The sequence below is a fragment of the Fukomys damarensis genome, unplaced genomic scaffold, assembly GCF_012274545.1.
Source record: "Fukomys damarensis isolate Sample0158 unplaced genomic scaffold, DMR_v1.0_HiC HiC_scaffold_14, whole genome shotgun sequence".
NCBI lineage: Eukaryota > Metazoa > Chordata > Mammalia > Rodentia > Bathyergidae > Fukomys > Fukomys damarensis.
Genome location: NW_022900926.1, coordinates 74,246,821 through 74,269,346, shown reverse-complemented (window position 1 = coordinate 74,269,346; position 22,526 = coordinate 74,246,821). Strand labels below are relative to the sequence as shown.

At 35.8% G+C, this 22,526-nt stretch overlaps 2 protein-coding genes across 4 annotated transcripts in view; one reads left to right on the top strand and one right to left on the bottom strand.

Annotated features, from left to right (window-relative positions):
* The window catches only part of Cdc40 (cell division cycle 40), a 44,199-nt gene extending 22,035 nt beyond the window's left edge, over positions 1-22,164 (bottom strand). The window contains exons 1-3 of the mRNA XM_010635266.3: positions 21,658-22,164; positions 11,103-11,189; positions 2,070-2,199 (exon numbers count right to left, since the gene is read on the bottom strand). Coding sequence (XP_010633568.1) covers positions 2,070-2,199; positions 11,103-11,189; positions 21,658-21,846 — 406 coding nt within the window. The 5' untranslated portion in view covers positions 21,847-22,164. The remainder of the gene's footprint in view (positions 1-2,069; positions 2,200-11,102; positions 11,190-21,657) is intronic.
* A 134-nt stretch (positions 22,165-22,298) lies between these two features.
* Positions 22,299-22,526, top strand: part of Wasf1 (WASP family member 1) — a 69,144-nt gene continuing 68,916 nt past the window's right edge. For 2 of the 3 annotated variants that reach the window (XM_010635272.2, XM_010635271.2), the window contains exon 1: positions 22,299-22,383. The gene's annotated coding sequence lies outside the window, so the exon portion shown is untranslated. The remainder of the gene's footprint in view (positions 22,384-22,526) is intronic. The other variant, XM_010635273.3, reaches the window with a different exon arrangement.

Genomic DNA, 22,526 nt, shown 5'->3' with positions numbered 1-22,526 from the left:
CTATGGCCTATAACAAAGGTATGTGAACAATAATACAATACACAAAAAGTACTAATTCATTTTTTTAGAAACAGCACATCCTAGGGGATATGTTGACATTTTTATTTGTTAGCTAAAGATTAATGGGAGTTTCTTTTGGGGAACAAAATGATTTGTCAGTGAAACTTTTTAAAAATAAGCCAAGGATGCAGGTGTTCGACTCACCCTTATGATATGCAAGAATAGAACCAACCACCTGGCTATTAGTTCATTTGCTCATATTTTTTTTCAGCATTAAAATATGTTCTTAGCCAGAGGAGAGAGCTTGATGGCAGAAAAAGAGCTTTGGAGTAGAATCTCTGAAATCACAGGTTCAAATCCCACGAGTTATTTCAGCTTTCACTTTTTTGATGTACAGAAGAGTGTTCTGTACATGATTTTTCTCAATGTGACTTTTTTGAGGCTCATATAAAATTTAGTTCAACATATCATGAATTAAAAATTCTTACCTCAACCATAAAATCTTATTTAGAATTTAAATACTACTTCAAAAGATTTATGTAAAATGGCATTGTGTTGTGTGTTTTGAAAGGAGAGAGGGAAGGATGTCTTTGGTCTCTTGGCACCAATCCCAATTCATATGACCACAGTCTTGTTCCTGAGGAAAGGAACTAATATGTTCCTCCTGTTCCCCATCCTCTGTGGTAAAAATCTCTTACTGCCACTCCTACCAACTCTATCCCAGGGAACTAGTGGACAACATTATTTTCCTTTTATGAATAAGAAAAATCACTTAGTCATACATTCTACTACAAATCAGTCAGTGATAAAATAAGATCTAACTCTAAAATTACAGAATTTCAGCCCAGCTAGATTTCTGCCCTTCTACTAACAAATAAATGAATTTATCTGCACTGTAATTCTTAAACATGCTTATCTATCTTTTGAAGCTTATTTTCCATTTTATCTTTTCAATGGAGTTAATGTCTACTTTCTTTCTTTTGGTAGTTGTATGTGAAAGGGATACAACACCTATTTTGTTACTATACCTTTAAGATTATCAACAGGACTACTATAAAAAGGTAAAAGAAAGAGATTATAAACAATTTGCAAAGGAACAGTGTAAACATGTGGAAAATCTTCAACTTCACTAGTCTAGAAAAATCATATTGAAATAAAGAAATAATATTTTGATTATCAAATAACAAAGGAAAAACAATCCCACAGATCTTTGGTAAAGATAAAGAGAACTTTCATACATGGAGATGGTAGCATAAGTTTTGGAAAGCAATTTAATAATATATAAGAAAAGCTTTAAAACATTTATATTTTTGGCTTACTTTTGGGAATTAATTTAAGAAAATAATAAAAACCTATGAAGTCTTATGCACAAAATTCATTACTGCATCTCACCATTTAAAAAGGTATTCTACTGCAGTATAATATATACATCACATTTTTAAATGTGCAAATTGGAACTAATTTGAAATCTAATGATACAAGAAATTCTCACATAAACCATGCCAACATTTTTAACCTTTAAAAATGCTAATACACAGTTTCTAATACTGAAGTCAAAGCTCATGATGATAATGGCCATGGTAAGACTAAAGATATTAAAATTCTATTTTCTACTTCTACAGACTACTGTAGAGAAAATTCAGAGTGAATGTAGAGATCTCATTGAGAAGCCCCAAGTAACATGAGCAAAGAACGGCCAGGAACTCGGGAGAAATACCATAAATAAGAGCTAGAAGCCAAAGTACAGAGTAAGTGAATGAGACTGTCTTCACTGATAACAACTCTGCAGGTTGGCTCTACAAAAAACTCAATGTACTACAGAATATAAATGTTTCAGGTGTCATTTCTGAGATTATAATAATATTACATTAAAATGTGAGTATGAAAATAAGATCAATGTTTGTTCCATATCCCAGTAGTATTCCAGAGATATATGAAGAGACTTAGGCAAAACTGAATTTATGTCACCTCCTTAGTATGTTTCATAGATGACAAAGTGGCACACACAACTCAACTCACACTTCTAGTAAGGCCCAACTTGCACTATTTAAGTCTTACTATAACCTTACCGTATGTGACAAAAGTTCTCCTTTGCTGTTCAAACATGAAATCATTGATATGAGCTGGTTCAGCATATCCAGAAAGCATATTTCTAGGAGCAGCCATTTGCTGTGTTCTGAAGGGATTTTCTGGTCCAAACTGCAATGTTATGAGAAAAAAAGCAAAGAAAAAGAAAATCATAAGTTCTGACTACACAAAAGTCAGAATCAATGAAATTACTATATAATGTATTTTCAATTCTAAATCAAGGGCTGATTAACTTATATGGGGCATGCTAACTTCATATGGTGTAGTCCAATTGAGCAGTGGCTGATTAACACTGTGCCTGGGACAGAAGAGTCCAGTTCACTAAAGTCTACATGTGGCCACTTACTTCAAGAAATAAGTAGCCGCATGTGGTTGTTGGCTACTACATTCCCATCACTGAAAGAAGTCCTATTTGAAAGTGTTTTCCTGGATAAGTGAGAATTAATTAGGTTTATTCTACACCATCATATGGGGGAATTTTGGCGATTAATAATGGCACTGTAATTTTTAAAAAAGTTTCTTTTGTACTAGATTATGAGTTCCTCAAAGTAGAGACTCAAAATCTGTACTTACCACAGTGCCTGGTATAGAGAAAGCATTAATGAAGGAAAGATTAATCAGAGTCCCAGTGGGGAAAACAGGATAGGAAAACAGACAATAAAAATTAAATGATTGAAAAAAATCCCTAGAAAAAGACATCACAAATATAAATAAAATGTTCCCACTTTGAAAAGTCACACTGTGGAATGCAATTATTATTTATTTGTTTATAATGGTTTAAATTTCCAGAATGATTTTCCAATTCTTATTTAATTTGATTCGTTTAAAAATCCTGGTAAGTTAGAGACATATTCTCCTCAAGTCACAAATGAAGTAAAAAAGCAAAGATGATGTATTTTACCAACTGTGGGGCCAAACATTTTATTAACTGGCAGAACCCTAGTCAAGTATCTTATTATATCATAACATTCTTTCATTCACAATCATAGCCTCAAACTTGTGAAAAAAATGGGTTTAAAACTACCAGAATACATTATGTCAAGTGCTAGTAATTTAATGCTATTATAAAAAGTATTCGGAAAAATCCAAGTTTTCTTTTTTGTTTTTAAATAGAATATAAAGTGAGTTTTCTACTTTGAAAAGAGTGAATGTCAAAGAGTATTTTTTATCTGAACTTGGGAAGAGTCACTGTCCTGATGAAATATTTTGACATTAGTACATCTCTGTTCACTATAATTAGAAACTATCTTTTCTAGGATACATTTACAAAGTCACAAATATGCTATTTATCTTCTCTTAATCAGTATGTTATCGTTTGTCTGAAAATCTGAATTTAAAAGCTATTAATTATTTGCATTATTTTTATTTTTGCTTTAAAATAAATTACTCTAAGATTGTTTTATATTGATGTTTTCTACCTCTATGTTTAAACTGGTTCAATTAAAATATTTGACATATATGTAAAGCCTTTATTAACAATCATCTAAAATACAAGAAATAGGGCAAGAGTTTGCAGTTCACATTAGTCCTTCCTGTGTCTGTGGATGGTGGAAACAGGACAAACATCTAGACAGCTGAATGCTGGAAGTTGCAGTCAATTCCATCTAGTCATGAAATGTATTTCAAAAACAGAAACAGTCCTAAAATTAAACATAAAATAATTTCAAGGTTTCAACTACCTGCTGTAGTCAAATATCCACACAGGAGCATTTGCTATTTCTGGGGTAGAGAGTGGGGACAAAAGGAATATTAAAATCCCACTGCCCTTATTATTACTCCCAGTCATATATAATAAATTACCAATCTCCGTGCTTACAGGTAATTTTCCATTTAGAAAAGAAAACTACAATTTCTACAGTCTTATTTTATTAACATTTTATAAAAACAGAACAATTCCTCTATAGGCTACACATATCAAACTAAACCATTTTAAAAAGAAAATTTTACAGTGTTAAAGAACTACAATTTCTATACAAATACAGATTCATATATTAAAGCTACCTAAAGCAATCTTAAAATTTAAATGTGCTTATGCTTTATTTATATTTGAGCTGAGACAACAAAAAAAAATCTTCTAATGAATGATACAGGATGCTGGGTGGGAGAAGGATCCATCTATTTCAGGCTTATCTTATCTGTCTGGTTATTGGCACTTATTGGACCTGATTTCAAAAATATTTATGACAACAGAGGGAGGCAGAGACCTATTCAGCAGATCTCAAGTTCTCCCAACTACTCAAAAAATGTCCTGGTCTCCGTGAATATGCAACTGTGCTAATAATGGCGGTTAAAAAAACAAAACAAAGTATATAAACAATATACAAAATTGATTTCCAAATGTTTCTTTTCCATTTTGGTAGCTAAGTTTGAGTTAATTTGAGCTCAAGTGTTTTATACCAATATATGTGAGTATATAATATCTGTATATGAATATATATTCTTAAATTAATGCATGACTATATAACATATTTAAGGTATTTAACAATTTTTAACTAAAATGATATTGAAGTAAACTACAATTAATTATAACTGCAATGTCCTGATATAAAATATATACACAAGGAACAAAATATTTTCAAACCATATAACTAATAAGGGGTTGATATTCAAAATATATAAGAAATCCAAACAACTCAATAGAAAGAAAACAAAAAAAGAATTGACTAAAAATAGGCAAAGGACCTGAACAGAAATTTTTCAAAGGAAGACACAACAATAAATATATGAAAAAATGTTTAGCATCAGTATGAGATATCACCTAGCACCTACTAGAATGGCTACTATTAAGAAAACAAAAGATATCAAATGTTGGCAAAGATGTGAAAAAAGGGAACCTTTGCATATTGCTGGTAGGAGTGTAAATTAGTGCAGACATTGGGCAACATAGCATGGAGGGTCCTCAAAATATTAAGAGTAGAACTACCATATAACCTAGCAATCCTATTACTGGAAATATATCCAAAGGAAAGGATATCTGTATGTTGAAGAGATATCTGTATTCCCATATTCATTGTATATTTATTTACAACAGCCAAGATAGGAATCAATTTAAGTATCTCTTAACTGAAGAATGGACAAAGGAATGTTACACGCACACACACACACACACACACACACACACACACACAAATCCTACTCAGTGTCAAAAAAAAGGAAGGAAATCTTGTCATTTGTGCATTTGTGACAACACAGATGAATCTAGAGGACATTATGGTACATGAAATAAGCCAGACATGGAAAGACAAGTACTGTTATGACTCTACTTATATGTACAATAGAAAAAAGTTCAAGAAGCAGAAGATAAAATGATGGTTACCAAGAGTGGTAGGACGGGGGTAAAGGACAGGTGAATCTGGTCAAAAGCGATAAAATTTCAACTAGACAGGAAAAGTTCAGAAATCTATTATGTAGTATGGTGACTATAGTTAATAATAATGTATTCTTGAAAATTACAAGTGAGTTTTCAAGTGTTCTGACTATAAAAATGCTGACATTTTGCATATATTTATTAGCTTGATTTAGCCATTCCACAATGTACATATATTTCAAATGTATACAATTATTAATATATGCAGGTGTCAATTTAAATAAATAAATAAATCTAAATATTAAAACAGAAACACTAAATCTTCTAGAAGATGTTAGGTAGAACTCTCAAAGACATTGGCATAGGAAAAGTCTTTATGAAGAAATCCTCAGTAGCATGGGAACTAGCACAAAAGAATCAACAAATGGGATCTCATTCTTATTAAAAAGCTTCTGCATTCCAAGAGAAACCACCAACAGAGCTAAGAGACAACCTACAAGGTGAGAAAAAATTTTTGCCAGCTGTTCCTCAGACAAAGGTCTACTATTATCTAGAATACATAAAGAACTCAAAAATATCAGACCCCCCAAATATAAAGACCCAATTCAAAAATTGGCATCTGAAATGAACAGATTTCTCAAAGAAGTAAAAGCAGCAAATAAACATGAAAAATCATTCAACATCACTGGTCATTCAAGAGATGCAGATGAACACAACACTGAGATTCCACCTCACCCCAGAAAGAATGGCTGCTATCAATAAATCAACCAATAACAAATACTTGCGGGGTTGTGGGGAAAAAGGAACCCTTCTTCACTGTTGGTAGGAGTGCAGACTGGTGCAACCACTGTGGAAATCAATATGGAGTGCAGACTGGTGCAACCACTGTGGAATTCAACACTGTGGAAATCACTCAAACAACTAGGATTAGAAGTCCCATTTGATCTAGCTATTCCTCTGCTGGGTATCTTCCGAAAAATTAAAAAATCATACCACAGTGATATATGCTCATCTATGTTTATAGCAACACAGTTTGTAATAGCTAAAACTTGGAAACAGCCCAATTGTCCCTCAACTGGAGACTGGATAAAGATGTGGTTTGTTTTGTTTATAAAATGTAGCACTACTCAGCCATAAAGAATGAGAAACTAGAGACATTTATAGCTAAGTGGATGCAAATTGAGGCCATACTCAAGTGAAATTAATAAGACAAACATGTATAAATACCGGATAGTATCTCTGGTGTGAAATACTACAAGTGTAAATGAGGATCAAAATGTATAATTGATATTGCATAATAGGAAGAAAAGGTCTAAAGGAGTAGGGGAAGTGGGAGGGATAGGGAAAAGGTAAGAAGGGGAAAGAAAAAGCATGAGAAAAGAAAAAACATTAGAAAAGGAAAAGCATGGAAACAAAGGCTTTGTAAATAAAAGAATGGTGGAGGGGGTGAAGGGAGGTCAGGGGAATAGGGAAAAACAAAAACCAAGATCTGTCATGTAAAGGTACAAGATCCTAATGAATGTAACTGTATTGTATACCTAAATTATACCAATAAACTTAATGGAAAAAAAAAAAAAAGAAAAAAAACACACTTAAGTACTAGCTTAGTTCACTATATAGAAAGAATGCACAGCATTATATTCCCAAAAGATTTAAGCAAATTTACAATTTTCAACTGGGTGATTTACTTATATAAAGTTGGGAGAAATGCATTTTTATTTGTGAAGATGCTGGCATATAACATAAAGAGATCTGGTATTACAAGGAAATGGTTCCCCAAAACTGAAATACTCAAGAGTCACTGTATTAGCAGTACATCATAGGAAGTAAAAAAATTTACACTAGTGAAAGTGTACTACATAAAATTATAAATTCACATAAGAAAAAACTACATTATGTATTTTTATTAAAATTTTCATTAATACTTATAGTGGTCATCAATGTTTAAAAATTTATATAAAAATATGGGCTGGGGATTTAGCTCAGTGGTTCCACTGCCTGCCTCACAAGTGCAAGGACCGGAGTTCGATCCCCAGTACCAAAAAAAAAAGAGAGAGAGGGAGAACAGTTTTCCCTGTTGCCCTAGTGAAGGAAATACTTTACATAACATGGGCTAACACAGTCTCTTTTAATAAAAAAAAATAATAGTAATATATATTACTATTGCCGCAGAGCCTGAGAAAAGTCTATTAACTGAGTTATTTTCTATAAATAAGGAAAAGATCATGATTTAATTCTATTAGTAGAATACTTTAATCTTTTAAAAACATAAGCAAAGTTTAAATACTATATAAGAAAATGTCAATAGTGCTGATTCTATGATTTGGGGCCTCAGTTTCTTTATGAAAGAAATGCTTTATTATGACTTTCAAAGTTCATCCTACCCTTAATATTTATAGCAGCACTGCTAGCTCGGTTTTTAACAGTAACTGAAATATTTTTCACTTAAAATTTTACATTTTTAAGTGGGAAGGGTAGGGGAAAGGAAATAAGGGAAAAGAAAAAATATGAGAAAAGGAAAAATAATGGAAACAAAGTCCTTGTAAATAGGGAAGGGTGGAGGGGCAGAAAGGGAGGACAGAGGTATCGGGGAAAAAATGAGAACCAAGATCTCTCATCTAAAGGTACAAGGTCCCAGTGATGAATGTAACTGTATTGTATACCTAAAAAGTACCAATATACTCAATAAAAAAAAAAATTACCTTTTTATCCTAAAGGTACTATTATTTTAAGAAGTTTAGAATTCTCCCCAAGAGCTAATACACACATTTTTCTCCATGTAGATTTGAAAAGAATTGAGTGAAATGAAGAAAATCAACAAACAAAAAAAAGGGTTATTACATCTTCTAGCTCTATCCATAATTTGAGAAAACTTATCTGGATAAGTAGGTAGACCATTTAGGAAAAGTCCTTGGTTGGAAGGGTGAACAGTATCTACAAAAATAAGCACACTGACTAATTTTCAGAAACAGCAAAGTCAAAGGCATAAGTATGTACTCTGCAAATTCCACAATGGCCTTGAAACTAGTTTTTCAGTTACGGAGAGATGCTTCAAATCTCCCAAAATATCACTTGTTGGAAGTACAATCTGAGAGTTGGTTTCCTCACTATAAATTAGGGATAAGAGTACTTGCTTCAAAGGGTTGTAGTGAGAAGAAAAGGAGAAAAGCTATGTTAATCCCTCAGTGTGGTCTGTGGCATGCAGTGATGAATAGTATTTTAGCTCAGCAGACTACTGCTATTCTCTTCTATCCTGCAAATCCTCACCAGATATGCCTTCCTAAAAATTCAGTGTTATTATACCACTCTAAGAACCTCAGAAATCTATTATCTGTTTAATGAAGACCAAACTCTTCACCTTGATTCTCAAAGTGCTTGTACAATCTGGTCTTATCTTCGTATTCACCTTCATTATAACCAATACACCCTGGTTCTTCGATCTTTTATGATTTGGCCAGAGCTGTTCCATTCTACTTGTACTCTTTCCTCATAAAAAGCCTACTCAATCATTAATGCCACTTATATTAATATAAATAACAGTATAAACTACCAACTGTTAAATGCCAAAGTTTCCTAACCACAAATACACTCTCATTTATCCTTATAACTCAGTTAAGTAGAATTTATCTCTATTTTATCTATCTGAAACCTAAGAATATCTAAGATCACACAAGATCACGTCTTTTAAAAATTGTTAGTAAGTATGAAGTTGTTCCTAACAAAAATTTTATACATATAAGGTAAGGCTCATTAACACGAGGAAAAAAACGATAAGACCACTAAAGGATTGATAATTTTAGAGAATGGCAGGCTTACTGCCTTGTCAATATCACAATAAAAATTTAAACTTTTAAATTGTTCTTGAGAGTTTTGAAGCTATAACATAGGAATATATTAGTTACATAAAAAATTTCAAAACTGAAGAACAGCAGATTTCATGGAAAATAAGTTAACATCAGAACATATTACTGTACTTACATTTTTCTTATTTTCTGAACTCAAAAGGTCTATTTTATCAAAATGCTTTTCATTCAAAAAATCATAAATCACATATGGGTGTGAACACACACATACACACACACAAATATATAAATAATCAACCCCTCTTTAATGGGACAACTAAAATATTGCCAAGAGATACAAGACGGCCACTAGTTCAACAAACAAGAAGGATTTAAGAAATAATGAAATAAAATTTAAAATACACCACAGCCTCAGGGCATATGAATGAGATTTTTACTTGCTGCACACTCAGAGAACAGATGAAGCACTATCTAAATATAAGCACTGACATCTTTGGCTACGCTACACATTTTTTGTCTCCCAGTACAGGGGACTGAACTCAGGACCTTGCACTTGTGAGGCAGGTGCGGTGCCACTGAGCCAACCTGCAAGCTATGCCACACATTTTAATGGCCAACTTTTAAGTGACAATCAAAACCCAGGCAGGCCAAGTATATGAAATTCCTCTTTCATATATCATATATCATGAAAAGGACAATTACTATGTCCTACACAATAGGAAATATTGAAAAGGACCTCACTTTTCACCAAAATACAGTAAGATAAAGCTCCTTACCATTATCATTAAAGTGTCTCTTAAGATCCTACTTCTGAAGCCTTATTTATTTAATTTTGGTTTGTAATTACCTTTTCTTTTCTTTCTTTTTTTGTAAGACAGAGTCTTGCCACATAGTGCAGACTGACCTCAAACTCCTGATGCTTCTCCTGCCTCAGCTTCCTGGGGACTGGGATACAGGTGTGCGCCACCACAACCAGCTCTACAGATTACCTTCTCTTGGTCTCTCTTTGCATCCATCAAGTACTTTCCCATTTTAATATCTAGAAAAGTATTTCTACAAACTTAAAGGTATTTCTTAAATGCCAATAGGAATTGTTTCTTTTTTTTCTCCATTTTAAGAATTCTATGATTTACTACCAAGAAAAAAGAATTCAACACAGTACTTTGTTTCACTCAGAGCATCACACTTTGTGACTATTTTCAAGTATTGTATTAGTAAAACATTCAATACCGTGTTAGTATGTCACTGTTTCATAATATACTATGTATTGATGCTAATAAAATTTCCTTAGTTTATTACAATATTCCTGGGCTGGAGATTTAGCTCAGTGGTTCTGGCACCTGCCTCACAAGTGCAATGATCTGAGTTCAATCTCCAGAACCCCCCCCAAAAAAAATTCCCTTATTAATGCTGAGAGGAAGATATTAGTCAGGTTCACATCTAAAGAATCAGATATTTTCAAATTTTCTTTCTCAGAAGATAGTTCCATATTATTAGATATTGTATATTGGTAGATAAGCAGTTAGTGGATTTTTTTTTTTTGGTACTGGGGCTCAAACTTGGGACCTTGCACTTGCAAAGCAGGCAGCGGAACCACTGAGCTAAATCCCCAGCCCAGGAATTTTTCACTTTTTTTTTTTTTTTATTACTGTGGATCGAACTCGGGCCCTCGTGCTTGTGAGAAAGGTGGCGGAACCACTGAGCCAAATCCCCGGCCCTAGGAGATTTTAAAAATATTTTCACAAAGCATTTTAATTTAGATTCTGGGAGATTAGAAGGACATATTTTCTGAAAGCTTAAATATACTTTTGGGGAAAAATGTGCAAAAACTAAACAAATATTTATCCTCCTATGTATAATTCAAATACTTTATCAAAGGGCAGAACCTTGACTATGTTACTTACCTCAGGAGCAAACATGGTCTCATAGGTAGGATTATACTGAACTTCCTTGACAGCAGGGTCAAGGTGGACTCCAGTCTCCAAGTCTTCCTAAAAAGAAAGCCAAATGAATTTAGAAGCTGTACCAGCCTTTTTATATGCCGATTTTATGATTATTTGTACATGATTAATTCTAATAATCAAGATCAATAAATGCAATGTGTATAAATACTGCATAGGTAGTTTTACAGGTAAAAATAATTATTTTTTTCTTTTCAAGATACTAAAATTAAAAATTTAAGAATTCTAAATAATACTATATAGCTTTACAAAAGAGGGTCTAACTCTTCATTTTAATTAACTCAAAGATCTAATCCTCTAGTTCCAAATTCAAAATAGATATTCCTTTTTAATTTAGCAAACCTATTAGATGCGCAACCAGATGGCACTCAGTTGGGTACTGCATAGGAAACAAAAGGAAGTGACAGAGCTTGGATCTTCTAAACCTAATATTTTATAATCTGTGTCAATGTTTCAACCTTCTTAAATTCATTCCCCAGGTTAATGAACACAGAAGTCTCATCTTCACTGAAGAATAGTTGTCAGTCTGTTTTTTGTAACACCGCCATTTACAAATATATCAATTTCCAAATGACTATCTGTAGCCTGAACTTCCTGCTTGATTCTAAAGACTTGTATCTTTCCTCCCCACAGTATCCAAAAAAACATTTCAAATTACTCCTGGTCATTTCTTTTTTTTTTTTTTTTTTTCAGCTTTAATTGAGTTTATTGGTACATTTTAGGGATACAGTACAGTTACATTCATTGTTGGGATCTTGTACCTCTACATGACAAGTCTTGATTCTCATTTTTTCCCCTTACCTCTGCCCTCCCTTCACCCCCTCCTTCCCTCCCCATCTACAAACACTTTATTTTCATCTTTTCATTCTCTCACATTTTTTTCTTTTCCCTTTTTACTCTTCCTCTACCCATCCCACCTTCCCTACACCTTTAGCTCCTTTCTTCCCATTTCTAAACGTCAGTAATCTTATTAGAATCTTATGCATTGTTGCAGATTATTTACACCAGGGAAGCTATTCGGTATTTACACATGTGTGACTTATTTATTTCACTTAGGAGTATATCTTCAATATGTACCCATTTTCCTATGAATGAATCTATTTTCTCGTTCTTTATGGTGGTTGTTTTCTTTTAGGACTTGAAATGCCTCACTCCAGGCTCTCCTTGACATAAGGGCTTGTGTTAAAAAGTCTGCTGTGATTCTGATGGGCTTTCCTTTGCATGTGATTTGTTTCTTTTCTCTTACTGCTTATAGTAGTTTGTTCTTCTGTTGGATTTCTGGGATCTTGATTACTATATGTCTATGTGTAGATTTTTTTTTAATCATAGTTAGTTGGAGTCCTATATGCCTCACTTCTCTGAATGTCAAAATCTTCCCTTCTGTTTGGGAAGTTTTCTGTCATTGATTCTGTGAATAGCTTTTTTAAGTCATTTGTATTTTCTCCTGCTACTTCATGGATTCCTATCAGTCTAATGTTATTCTTCTTGGCATCATCTAGGAGTTGTTCGACTGATTTCTCATGATCTTTTACTGTTTTTAAGAGGCCTCTCTTTTCACGGTCACTGACTGCAATCCTATCTTCTATATCTAAGATTCTATCTTATCTCCCCACAACCCAGCCAACATTTGTTATTGTGTGATTTCTTGATAGCAGCCATTCTTTGTTGGGTGAGGTGGAATCTCAGGGTTGTTTTCATCTGCATCTCTCGAATGTACTCCTGGTCATTTCTTTGCCAATGAATTTTTCTAGCTTTCTCTAAACTAACAACAATTTATATTCTTACAGTTAATTAGATGAGAATCGCTGGAATTTCTGACTATTCTCTCTTCACACTCTGTATCTGATCCATCAGCAAATTTACTTTCCATATTCTTCCAGAATTCAGCCTCTTCTCATAACCTCTTTTTATCATCTTGTTTCAACTTAGCATTTTTACATCAGGATCACTGTAATAGCTGTAAATAGTAGCCTTACTGATTTTTGCCCTTACCCACCCTGAGCCTCACTTCATATAAGAGCCAGTGCAATTTTCTCAAAAAGATTATGCTGCAGCTGATGCTACTTCTTTGCTCTAACCCCCCATCCCAAGCATCTTCGCCACTCAGATTAAAAGCCTAATAAAGGGCCACAAGATACCTTACAGTAGTTCTCAGTAAGTAGGCACAATTTTCCTAGGGTAATTTTACAGGGCCTTTTTTGTCTTTCTGTATAGTCCTGTCTGAGAAATCACATAGTTTAAACACATTATTGGATTATAAATTCTTTTCTTTTAGTTAGGGCATTCAAGTTATATTTTGAAAACTTTAAGAAAATTGTACATCATGCATGAACTACATTTTAGTAGTGTTGGGCTTATAAAATTGCTTTTATAGAATGAAGGACTTGAGTCTAATAGGTTGAGAATTTACCCTTAATGATCTGCCCTGGCCCCTAGCAACTCCTGCCTTCATCTACTACTATACTGTGCTCAATGGCATATTTGCCATTCTCACAAGATGCTAAAGCATAATCCTGCCTCAAGAACTCTACACTTACTCTTCTCTCCTTCTGGAATATTCTTCCTGTGAGTATCCACAAGGCTGTTCTCTTCTTTCCTTTTAAGTCTCTGTTCAATGTTTTCTGCTTTCCCAATACAATGACTTGTTTTTTTCTCCATTATATTTACTATCACTTGACACATATATTTACTTGTTTATTATCTACCTCATCCCACTAAAATGAAATACAATATACATATGGATTTGCTATGTACCAATATACAATCAATCCTTAAGTCTGTCCCAGTCATATTATCATCTTTGTTCTGTGGGCCATTTGCTGATGGTAGGATACATCCAAAACAGGATCCAAAGGCAATGCAAAGTAATACTACAAATTTTGTGAAACAGATGGGATTTCACAAAGTTGACAGTAATATAGAAGCAGTACCACAAATGAAGATCTAGGCTAGCCCGTGGCTGAAGACTAGAAAGCCCAGAAAAAAATAATACCATAGGCACAGTTACTGCTCCAAAATCTTACTACTCTTAAAGTATCTCACAATGGTCCCTTTACCAAAGCAAGCCACTTACTTTTCTTTTTTTAACTTGTCAGAGATATAGTCAGATATGACTTCCTTCAAATTCTTTCCTCTTTAGTTTCAAAATAGTCCTTTTCTTTATCTTTTTATTCTCATTACTTCAATTACCACTTGTAATTTTTTTCAGCCTTGATCCTATTCCTGGCCTCTGGATCCTCATATCCAAATGCCTACTAAATTTCAATATATATATGGATGTCACAACATCGAACACTGTGTTACAGAAGATATCATCCCCCATGATTCCATCTTTACTAACAAACCAAGCACTGAGTCTTCTACCTGTGAATATTTTTCCAGCAATGCCACTTCTACCCACCCTTCTCCATATCCCAACTACCACTGCCTGGTCTCAGGGCAAATTTTGCATGCCCACTTTGTGTAGTATATATTCTAGTGAGGCAGACAATTAAAAATTAATTAATTAATTAATTAAAAAATTAATTTGCTAGAAGCAGGTATTACCGCAGGAAAAGAACTTAGCAACTGAAACTGATCTATCACCAAGGCAGGCACATTATTTTGTATAATTTTTATAATATTTCTGTGAAATGAATATTAGCAAGATTAAGTTACATACTCTAATGTAACTAATGATTAGGGGAAGAGAGTTTAAAGAAACAACAATGAACAGTGTTAGAAACCCAACTGGCAACAAACAAAACTAACAAAAAAATTGTCGGCATGGTGACTAGGTATATATCCATCAGGGTTCTTAGCTGCAAGCAACAGAAATCCTCACAGGCTGATTAAAAAGTATTGAATCCTTATGACTTTCTCTGAGAATTGCTAAGAAGGGTAGAGGTTCAGTTTTGTGAAGCAGGCAGAAATACAGAGTAGACAGATGGAAGCACAATTCAAAATCAATCATATCACTGACTAATCCAGTGGGGGCACAGTTTACTATTACTGAACATCATTACTAAAAAGCTACTGCTGCCATTGAATACCGGCTATTGAAACTACTGGCCTGAGAAAACAGAAAATGTTGACAATCACTGCCACTTAAGATCTTTTCTAGCTTCTTTTTGGATTAGTTTTTTTTTTTTTTTTTTTTTTTTTTTTTTGGTACCAGGGATTGAACTTGGGGCCTTGTGTTTGCAAGACAGGAATCCTTGGATTAGTTTTAAAGATTTGGTGGGTGCACTGGTTTGGCTGAAACCAAGTTATAGTCTGAGAGGCAATGAACCTTGTAGTATGGGAATCTGGGTTTTCACCTTGTGAAGGTAGGCAGTAAAAAGGCATGTTCTTGACCGTAAGACTCCTATTAAGGAAGGGGTTCAAGTGCAAGGCTACATAAAGGATGACAACTATCTACCACCCTAGGATACACACAAGAATCTTCACTAGTTGAGATAGTCTCTTGCCTTGAGCTCAAAATCAAACCAATTACTACAAAATAAAAAGGCTACATACAAATAGCTTATATTGCATAAAAACTAATCAAATGTTTTTTACCCTCTTACTATTCAACTTCTAGTGACAAACTTTAAAAGAATAAGAGAAATAGATACAGTCACACCTCCTGATGGATTTTATAGGACATAGTTGCTAGAACTACTTTACAATATAGATTATCAGATCTTTCCAATTAAGGATATTTAAAATACTGTAAATATGAATTATTTTGAATGGAGACTCATGAAATACCAACTTTTTACTAAAAAATTATCTCTTAAATAAGCAACAATGGAGACTAATAAATAATATAAATAAGTACTAACCTCTGGTTCCTAACAGAAGTATAGAGCTGAACAATCCTCCAGAAGATGAAAGGTTAATTTTACACTTAACTAGGACAAAGTCACACCTTGTTTTAATACCCACAAGGAGTTTAATAATAATTAAGCATGCAATTGGGATTATCAAAGAATTATAAAGGAATTCTACTTAGTTTTAATTAGTCACAAAATTAAAGTACAGTAACTGAAGGGGATGGTACGGGTCAATTAAACAGTTTATCATTTCATAATTCAAAGTTATCTGAGAACAATACTAAACAACATTTGTTCTTTTCATGTTGTCCTGTTCTTGAATAAGAAGAGACATGAAAACACAATGTAAAGCAGATTGTTACTTAATCATTATCATAAAGAACATATCAATTTATGGTATAGGTCTTCTCAGAACTTGGAAATTAGTTCCAAATAATAGAAAAATGCCTACAATAGAAATTTAGATAGAAGAGATGAAATAACAGAAATCCAGATAAAGGTATCTTTTGAGTTTGGCCCTTAACAGACATAGAGGAAAAAAGGTGATTTTAATTCAAAAGCTGACAAATATAAGAGGTATTATATTACCCAGGAAGAAATTTTAAAATATGCTTCAAACTTAGAGACAGAATTTTCATTTCACTCAGCGTAGCTATGCTAAAGCAGGGAATTTATTGTGGGAAAGAAACACAGTCCTTCAAATGAGAAAAGGCCAGTTCTGTTCTTATTTTTAAACATTTTAAAGATAATTAAAAAGCAACCCTTGGAAACAAAAGGGTGTATCACATTTCCTCTCTCTGTTTTCTCTCTCCCTCTCTCCTTACTTCCCTCCCTCCCTCCCCCACACCTCTCTTTCTTCCTTTGAGACAAGATCTCCCCTAAATAGTTCAGGCTGGCCTTAAACTCACTATATGATCTAGCTAGGCCTCGAACTCACAGCTATCACTCTGGCTCAGCCTACCAAGTGCTGGGATTAGAGGCATGCCTGGAGCTAAAGTAGTAATTTGTAAAGTGCAAAATTTGACAACACCGCACTATATATAAAATTCTAACCAGAAAAGTTATTGATATATATTTAAGAACACAATATATTTCACTGGAGTTCCAGAATAAGAGAAGAATGGGACTACAATAATATGAGATAAGAACCAAGAACTTCCCAGAACTGTTGAGATACATACTCCGAACCACTCAATTTACACTGGAGGAAACCCAACAAATTTGAAAAATAAATAAATCCACATGCTAATCCCATAGTAAAATGAAAGAATTAAACTATAACTCAAATAAAAAGGGGAGGGCCTTATGTGCTGTCAAAAGAAAACAAATCACCTTCAGAGAGAAGTATCTATATGGATGGCTGGTTTATTAGTAACAGTGAAAACCAGAAGGTAGGCTATCATAAATGTGTTGAGAGAAAATTGTCAGCTAAGCAAACTAAACCCAATGAAAACATTCTCTAAGAAAAAGCTTTATAAGCCTGGCATGGTGGTGCATGCCTGTAATCCCAGCACTCGGGAGGCTGAGGCAGGAGGACTGCTGTGAGTTCAAGACCAGCCTGGGCTACATAGTGAGTTCCAGGTCAGTCTCAACTACATAGTGAGACCCTGTCTCAAAAAACAAAGACAAACAAACCCAACCAGAAAAAGCTTTATATAAAAACATTTGAAAGACAAACTAAAAGTGAAAGCATTTGCCACCATCAATCCTCATTCAAGGATAGTCTATAAACTTTCAGGATGTGCCACATGATCATTTACATAGGATCATTTACAAGGATCACCATCGTTCACTGCCATTTTGCAGAGGATATGTGGTGTGTACGTGTACATACATGCACACACATACCAGACAACAAGAGTTAAAATAGGGTTGAGGGGACCCATGCAAAATCGAAGTGGTTCTTGCATTGTTCAGAAGAGGGGGAAGGTACTGATTAATTCAGATACTACAATTTGTAGGTGTAACCACTTAAAAGAACAGAAACTGAGCACAATTTATAAATGATGGCAGAGAATGATTAAAAAAATAGATTCCTAACACATTAAGTTTCTGCAGCTCTCCTCCACCTTCTGTACTGAACACAGGGCCTTTGCACTGTATTACATTCTCAGTTCTCTTCTACTTTTCATTTTGAGATAGGGTCTTGCAACACTAAATTTCTCAGGTTGGTCCTCAGCCTTGCAGAGAGCTGGCATTACAGGCCTGCACCACCACACCCAGTCTGAGACCACTTTTTCAAAAAAGTACTACCTATGGCTACACCTCACTGAGTATTAGTTTGCTTGTGGTTCAGTTCAAAGTATTTTGTTATGAACTTTTCTTTGGCCCACTGGTTACTCAGAAGTACAAATTTCTAATTTTCAAGCATGAGAAACTTACAGTTACCTTTTTGTGCCTGTTTTTTAGTGTAGATGCATTGTGGTCAGGGATTGTTATATTATATGATTTAAAATTTATCGAGACTTATTTTATGGCCTAGTACAGGGGCTGGTAAACTATAGTCTGGGCCAATCTAGCTCACAGTGTATGTTTTGTATTAATAAGCTAAGAATTGCATTACATTGTTTTACAAACAAACAAACAAACAAAAAGGACAAAAAAGTAAAAGACAGTATGTGCTGCTAACTCAGTCTAAAATACTTATCGGGCCCTAAGTTTGCCAATCCTTCACGCAACCATTTCTCCTGGATTTCCTTTCCTACTGAAATAAATCCTGAGTGAGTTCAAAAGAGACACTCCCCCATTCCATTACTACCTAGCCAGTTCTTAAACTTGGATTTTTAATGTACATTCTTTTTCACTTACTTTTCCCTTTCTCCAACAACATGTATTTCCTTAATCTTGTGTACTAGACATTGGAGACACAAAGGAAAGGACAACAATCTCTGGGTCCCTCTGTCTAGGGAAAAGGAAAAATATTCCAACAATGTGTAAAGGGTACAGCTGAGACATAAAGAGGCTTGCTGATGGACATAGAAGGAAAATGCACTGAAAACGAAGGGCAGCAGAGTTTGGATGATGGGAGTCAGATGGCAGAAGGGAGGGGGAGGGAAAAGGCAGGTTTCACATGGTACATAAGGAACTTAGAAATTCTGTAATAGGCAGTACGGTGTCTTTGGGCAGGGAAGCAACCTGAAATCAGAATTTACAAAGAACATTTTGGGTATTCTGCGGCGGAAAGAATGGGGTATGGAACTGGGAGACAAAAAGGAGGAATTAGAAAGACCAGTTAGAAGGCTATACTTAGGTAAAATGATGAGCACCTGAACAGAGAAATGGCAGCAGAAGAGGAAAGAGACATCCGATAAATATCATAGGCAGGACACACCACCCAAAATCAAAGGCTGAGATAAAGAAGTAAAGAATAATCCCTGGGAAAAAATAAAGAAACTATGAAGACTGTGCTGATGAAAACAGAGAGGAAGAGATTGATCTGAGAAAAATTAATGAGATAGAAATGTTAGCACCAGCTGTATGAATAGCTTTAGGAGCTAAAGAAGAAAAGGATGACACTTCTGTTCTTGGCTTGCACTAATGGGTAGACCGTGGGGTCATTAATCAAAATGGGCAAAATAGAAGGGGATTTTGAGGGAGAGAAACTTAATTTTTCAGCACATTGGATTAGAGGTACCCAAGAATCTCCTGGGAGAGATGTTTATTAGGTGTTAAGCTAGCAAGGAATTTAGGCCTAGAAATAATAAGGGCAGCTGACATTTAATTTGTTTACTTTATATATGGCATTACTAAAATTGCTTCACGTGCTTACTGACAATTTTTATAATTTTTAGGAGATAAGAGTAGTGTTCATCCTATGAGAAGGTTCCAAGATGAAACCAAATGGGCAGGGAGTACATAAGTAACTTATCCATGACCACTACGAAGATAAGTGCTAAAGGCAGGTTTGAATCCTGGAGTCTTGGCTCAAGCCTGTGCTAACCACTTCCCAGGGACCAACTGTGGTCGCTGCAGTTGAAGATATGGGGGAGTAAGTGAAATGCAGAGAGGACTGCAGGCAGACCTGGGCGACACCAATACTGAAGGAGAGTGCAGAACAGGACCAGAAGGCTGAGGATAGCCCCATGCGTGTCGAAGAGAGAACATTTTCCGAAAGAGGAACTGTTCAACATTGTCACTTGATGCAAAGATTTACGTCAGATGGCAGAACCTGACAAGTGGAAGGACATCATTCTGGGGCAGGTTTCCCAAGAGGCTTGGGCCAGCTGCATTGCACTGAGGTGAAAATGGAGGTGAAGAAGTGATGAGTGCTTCAAAAGAGTTATGAAAGGAATACAGACTTAGGAGGTTGTTGCAGAGAAATTGGGAGTTTTGTTTTGCAATAAAGATAAAATTATAAGCATTCTTTCATGCCAGATGCCCATTAAAAAATAAAAATTTGTAAATGGCTCACTAAAAACCTTAAGTCACAGCACTAGATTTGGGGACATCACATGTAAGGATTTTTGATACCTTCTCTCCATATCCTGAGCTAACTGCTCACACAGAGCTCTAACACCAACTGGGGGAATGCTCTGACCTGGCACTAGACACAGCAACTCTCCCGCAGTTCTTCAAACATACTAATCTCTCTGCCTATTCAGGGATGCTGGTCACTTTTTCCTATACACGTTCGTCTTAGCTTGCAATGGGATAAGTTCTCATTCTTCCAAGAGACTTTTCCAGAGAGATTTCCTTGACGGACCTATCAAAATCATACTCCTACCTTAGTCTCTAGCATGGTACTTTTTTTTCCCTTAATAGTACCCAATTCAATCTGTAACTACTTCATTTGGTCACATGTAACTAGTTATCTCTTCCACTAAAATGTATGCCTCATGATGACAAGGATGACTGGCTTGCTGGCCACTGCGACTTCAGACTATAGAATAGTTCCGGACAAATAATACATACTCAATAAATATTTGTCAAATCAACTATGTAAGCCAATCTCTCCTTTTATAACCTTCCTCCATTGGGATCATATATGCTGTTCTTAAATCCAGTACCTTTTCTTCAATAGCTAATATGCACTGCCCTCTCACTAGAGATCAGTTTCTGGGCTCTAAGCTTTATTTGTATAATTATTTCAACTTTGTCGTCACAATAGTCCTCTCATATAAATAAGCACTTTAAAATTTAACTCCATTTTACAAACGAAGAAACAGAAAAGGTGGTATAAACTGTCCAAGTTCAAACGAGTGATGATGGAGTGCGGATCAGAACGTAGAGTTCTTCGAAAACAAACGCAGAGGGCTGGGGACTTAGCTCAGAGGTTCGGTGGCCTGCCTTGCAAGTGCAAGGACCCGAGTTCGATCCCCGGTGCCAAAAAAAAAAGAAAAAAGAAAACAAACGCAGGCCACTGTTCACTTCAACTCTAGTTGGGAAATCCTCATCTGCTTTTATTTACGTTCTGAGTCTATATCTGCTCCATTCCAGCCTTGCCCCAATCCAAGAATTTACGTCCCCTAGACCATTTTTTTCTGATGGAGCCGAGGGCAGAGGGCAAGGGAGGGCTGTCCCAAACTTCCAATTCTCCGCTTCTTCCAAGAAGAGAGGGAGACGAGACTTATGCGTTAGCAGCGTAACTCTAAGCCCTAAGAGGGAAGCCGGGACTTAACATGCAGCCGGTGGTTTTGGAGCTGCAGCCGGTAGTTTTCGAGCTAAAGCCAGTACCAGCACAACATCAGTAGCCAAACACTTACCTTAACTGCCACCTCTGGAGCCGAGTCTACCGCCACTGTCAGGGAAGTCTTGGCCGAAGGCGACTTGGTCAAGTGCATGAGGGAGTCGGCGGCTGGCAGCGGACAACGACTGCCCTCACTGTCAGAGTCTGATTCGGACCCCGAACCTGAACCATAGGAAGCGGCCAGAGCTGCAATTGCAGCCGACATGACTGCAAGGGATCCGCGGAAGCGACCAGGCCCGGGCGGAAGAAGCAGCAGTTCCCAGGTCCTGACAGATTGCCACAAGACACATTCTTTACCTTCTTTGCTAAGAAATCATTTTTGACACTTTGAAATAATAAGTTGATTAATATAAGAGCAGTAAACAAACTGAAGTTTTGGAAACTTATTCAGAGCAGCGGAGGGAAGTAAAATATTTCATAACTTTCAGGACCTAGCAGGTTAGAGGAAAGACTAGTCCTGAGATACTTTAAAAATCAGGAGGTTCTAGACTCCCGGCAAGCAGCGCGGCAGGAAGTGGAAGCTGGCACTATGGGAAATGTAGTTTGAATAGAGGGGCGGGGCAGGGAGGGCGGGCCTCCTTCCGCCCCCGCCCCCGAATGGATGGTTCTTTCAATTGGCTATCATCTCCCCTCATTCCCTAGCCAAGCGCAGTTCTCCCCGTCCCCCTCCCCCAAACTGAGGATTGGGTAATACCACAGAGCCTCAGGAAAGGGGGAAGAGCGAGCTTCACCCCTCAGATAGGTGAGTGGGCGGAGGCTGCGTTCCCCTCCGCGGTTGCACCTGGCCCCCGAGGGCTGAAGCAGAAAGTGAGAATCTCAAGTCCCTAGACCTGTGACCGGCTAGGGAAAGGTGCCGGAAGAAAGGGTGGGAGACTAAGCGGAGAG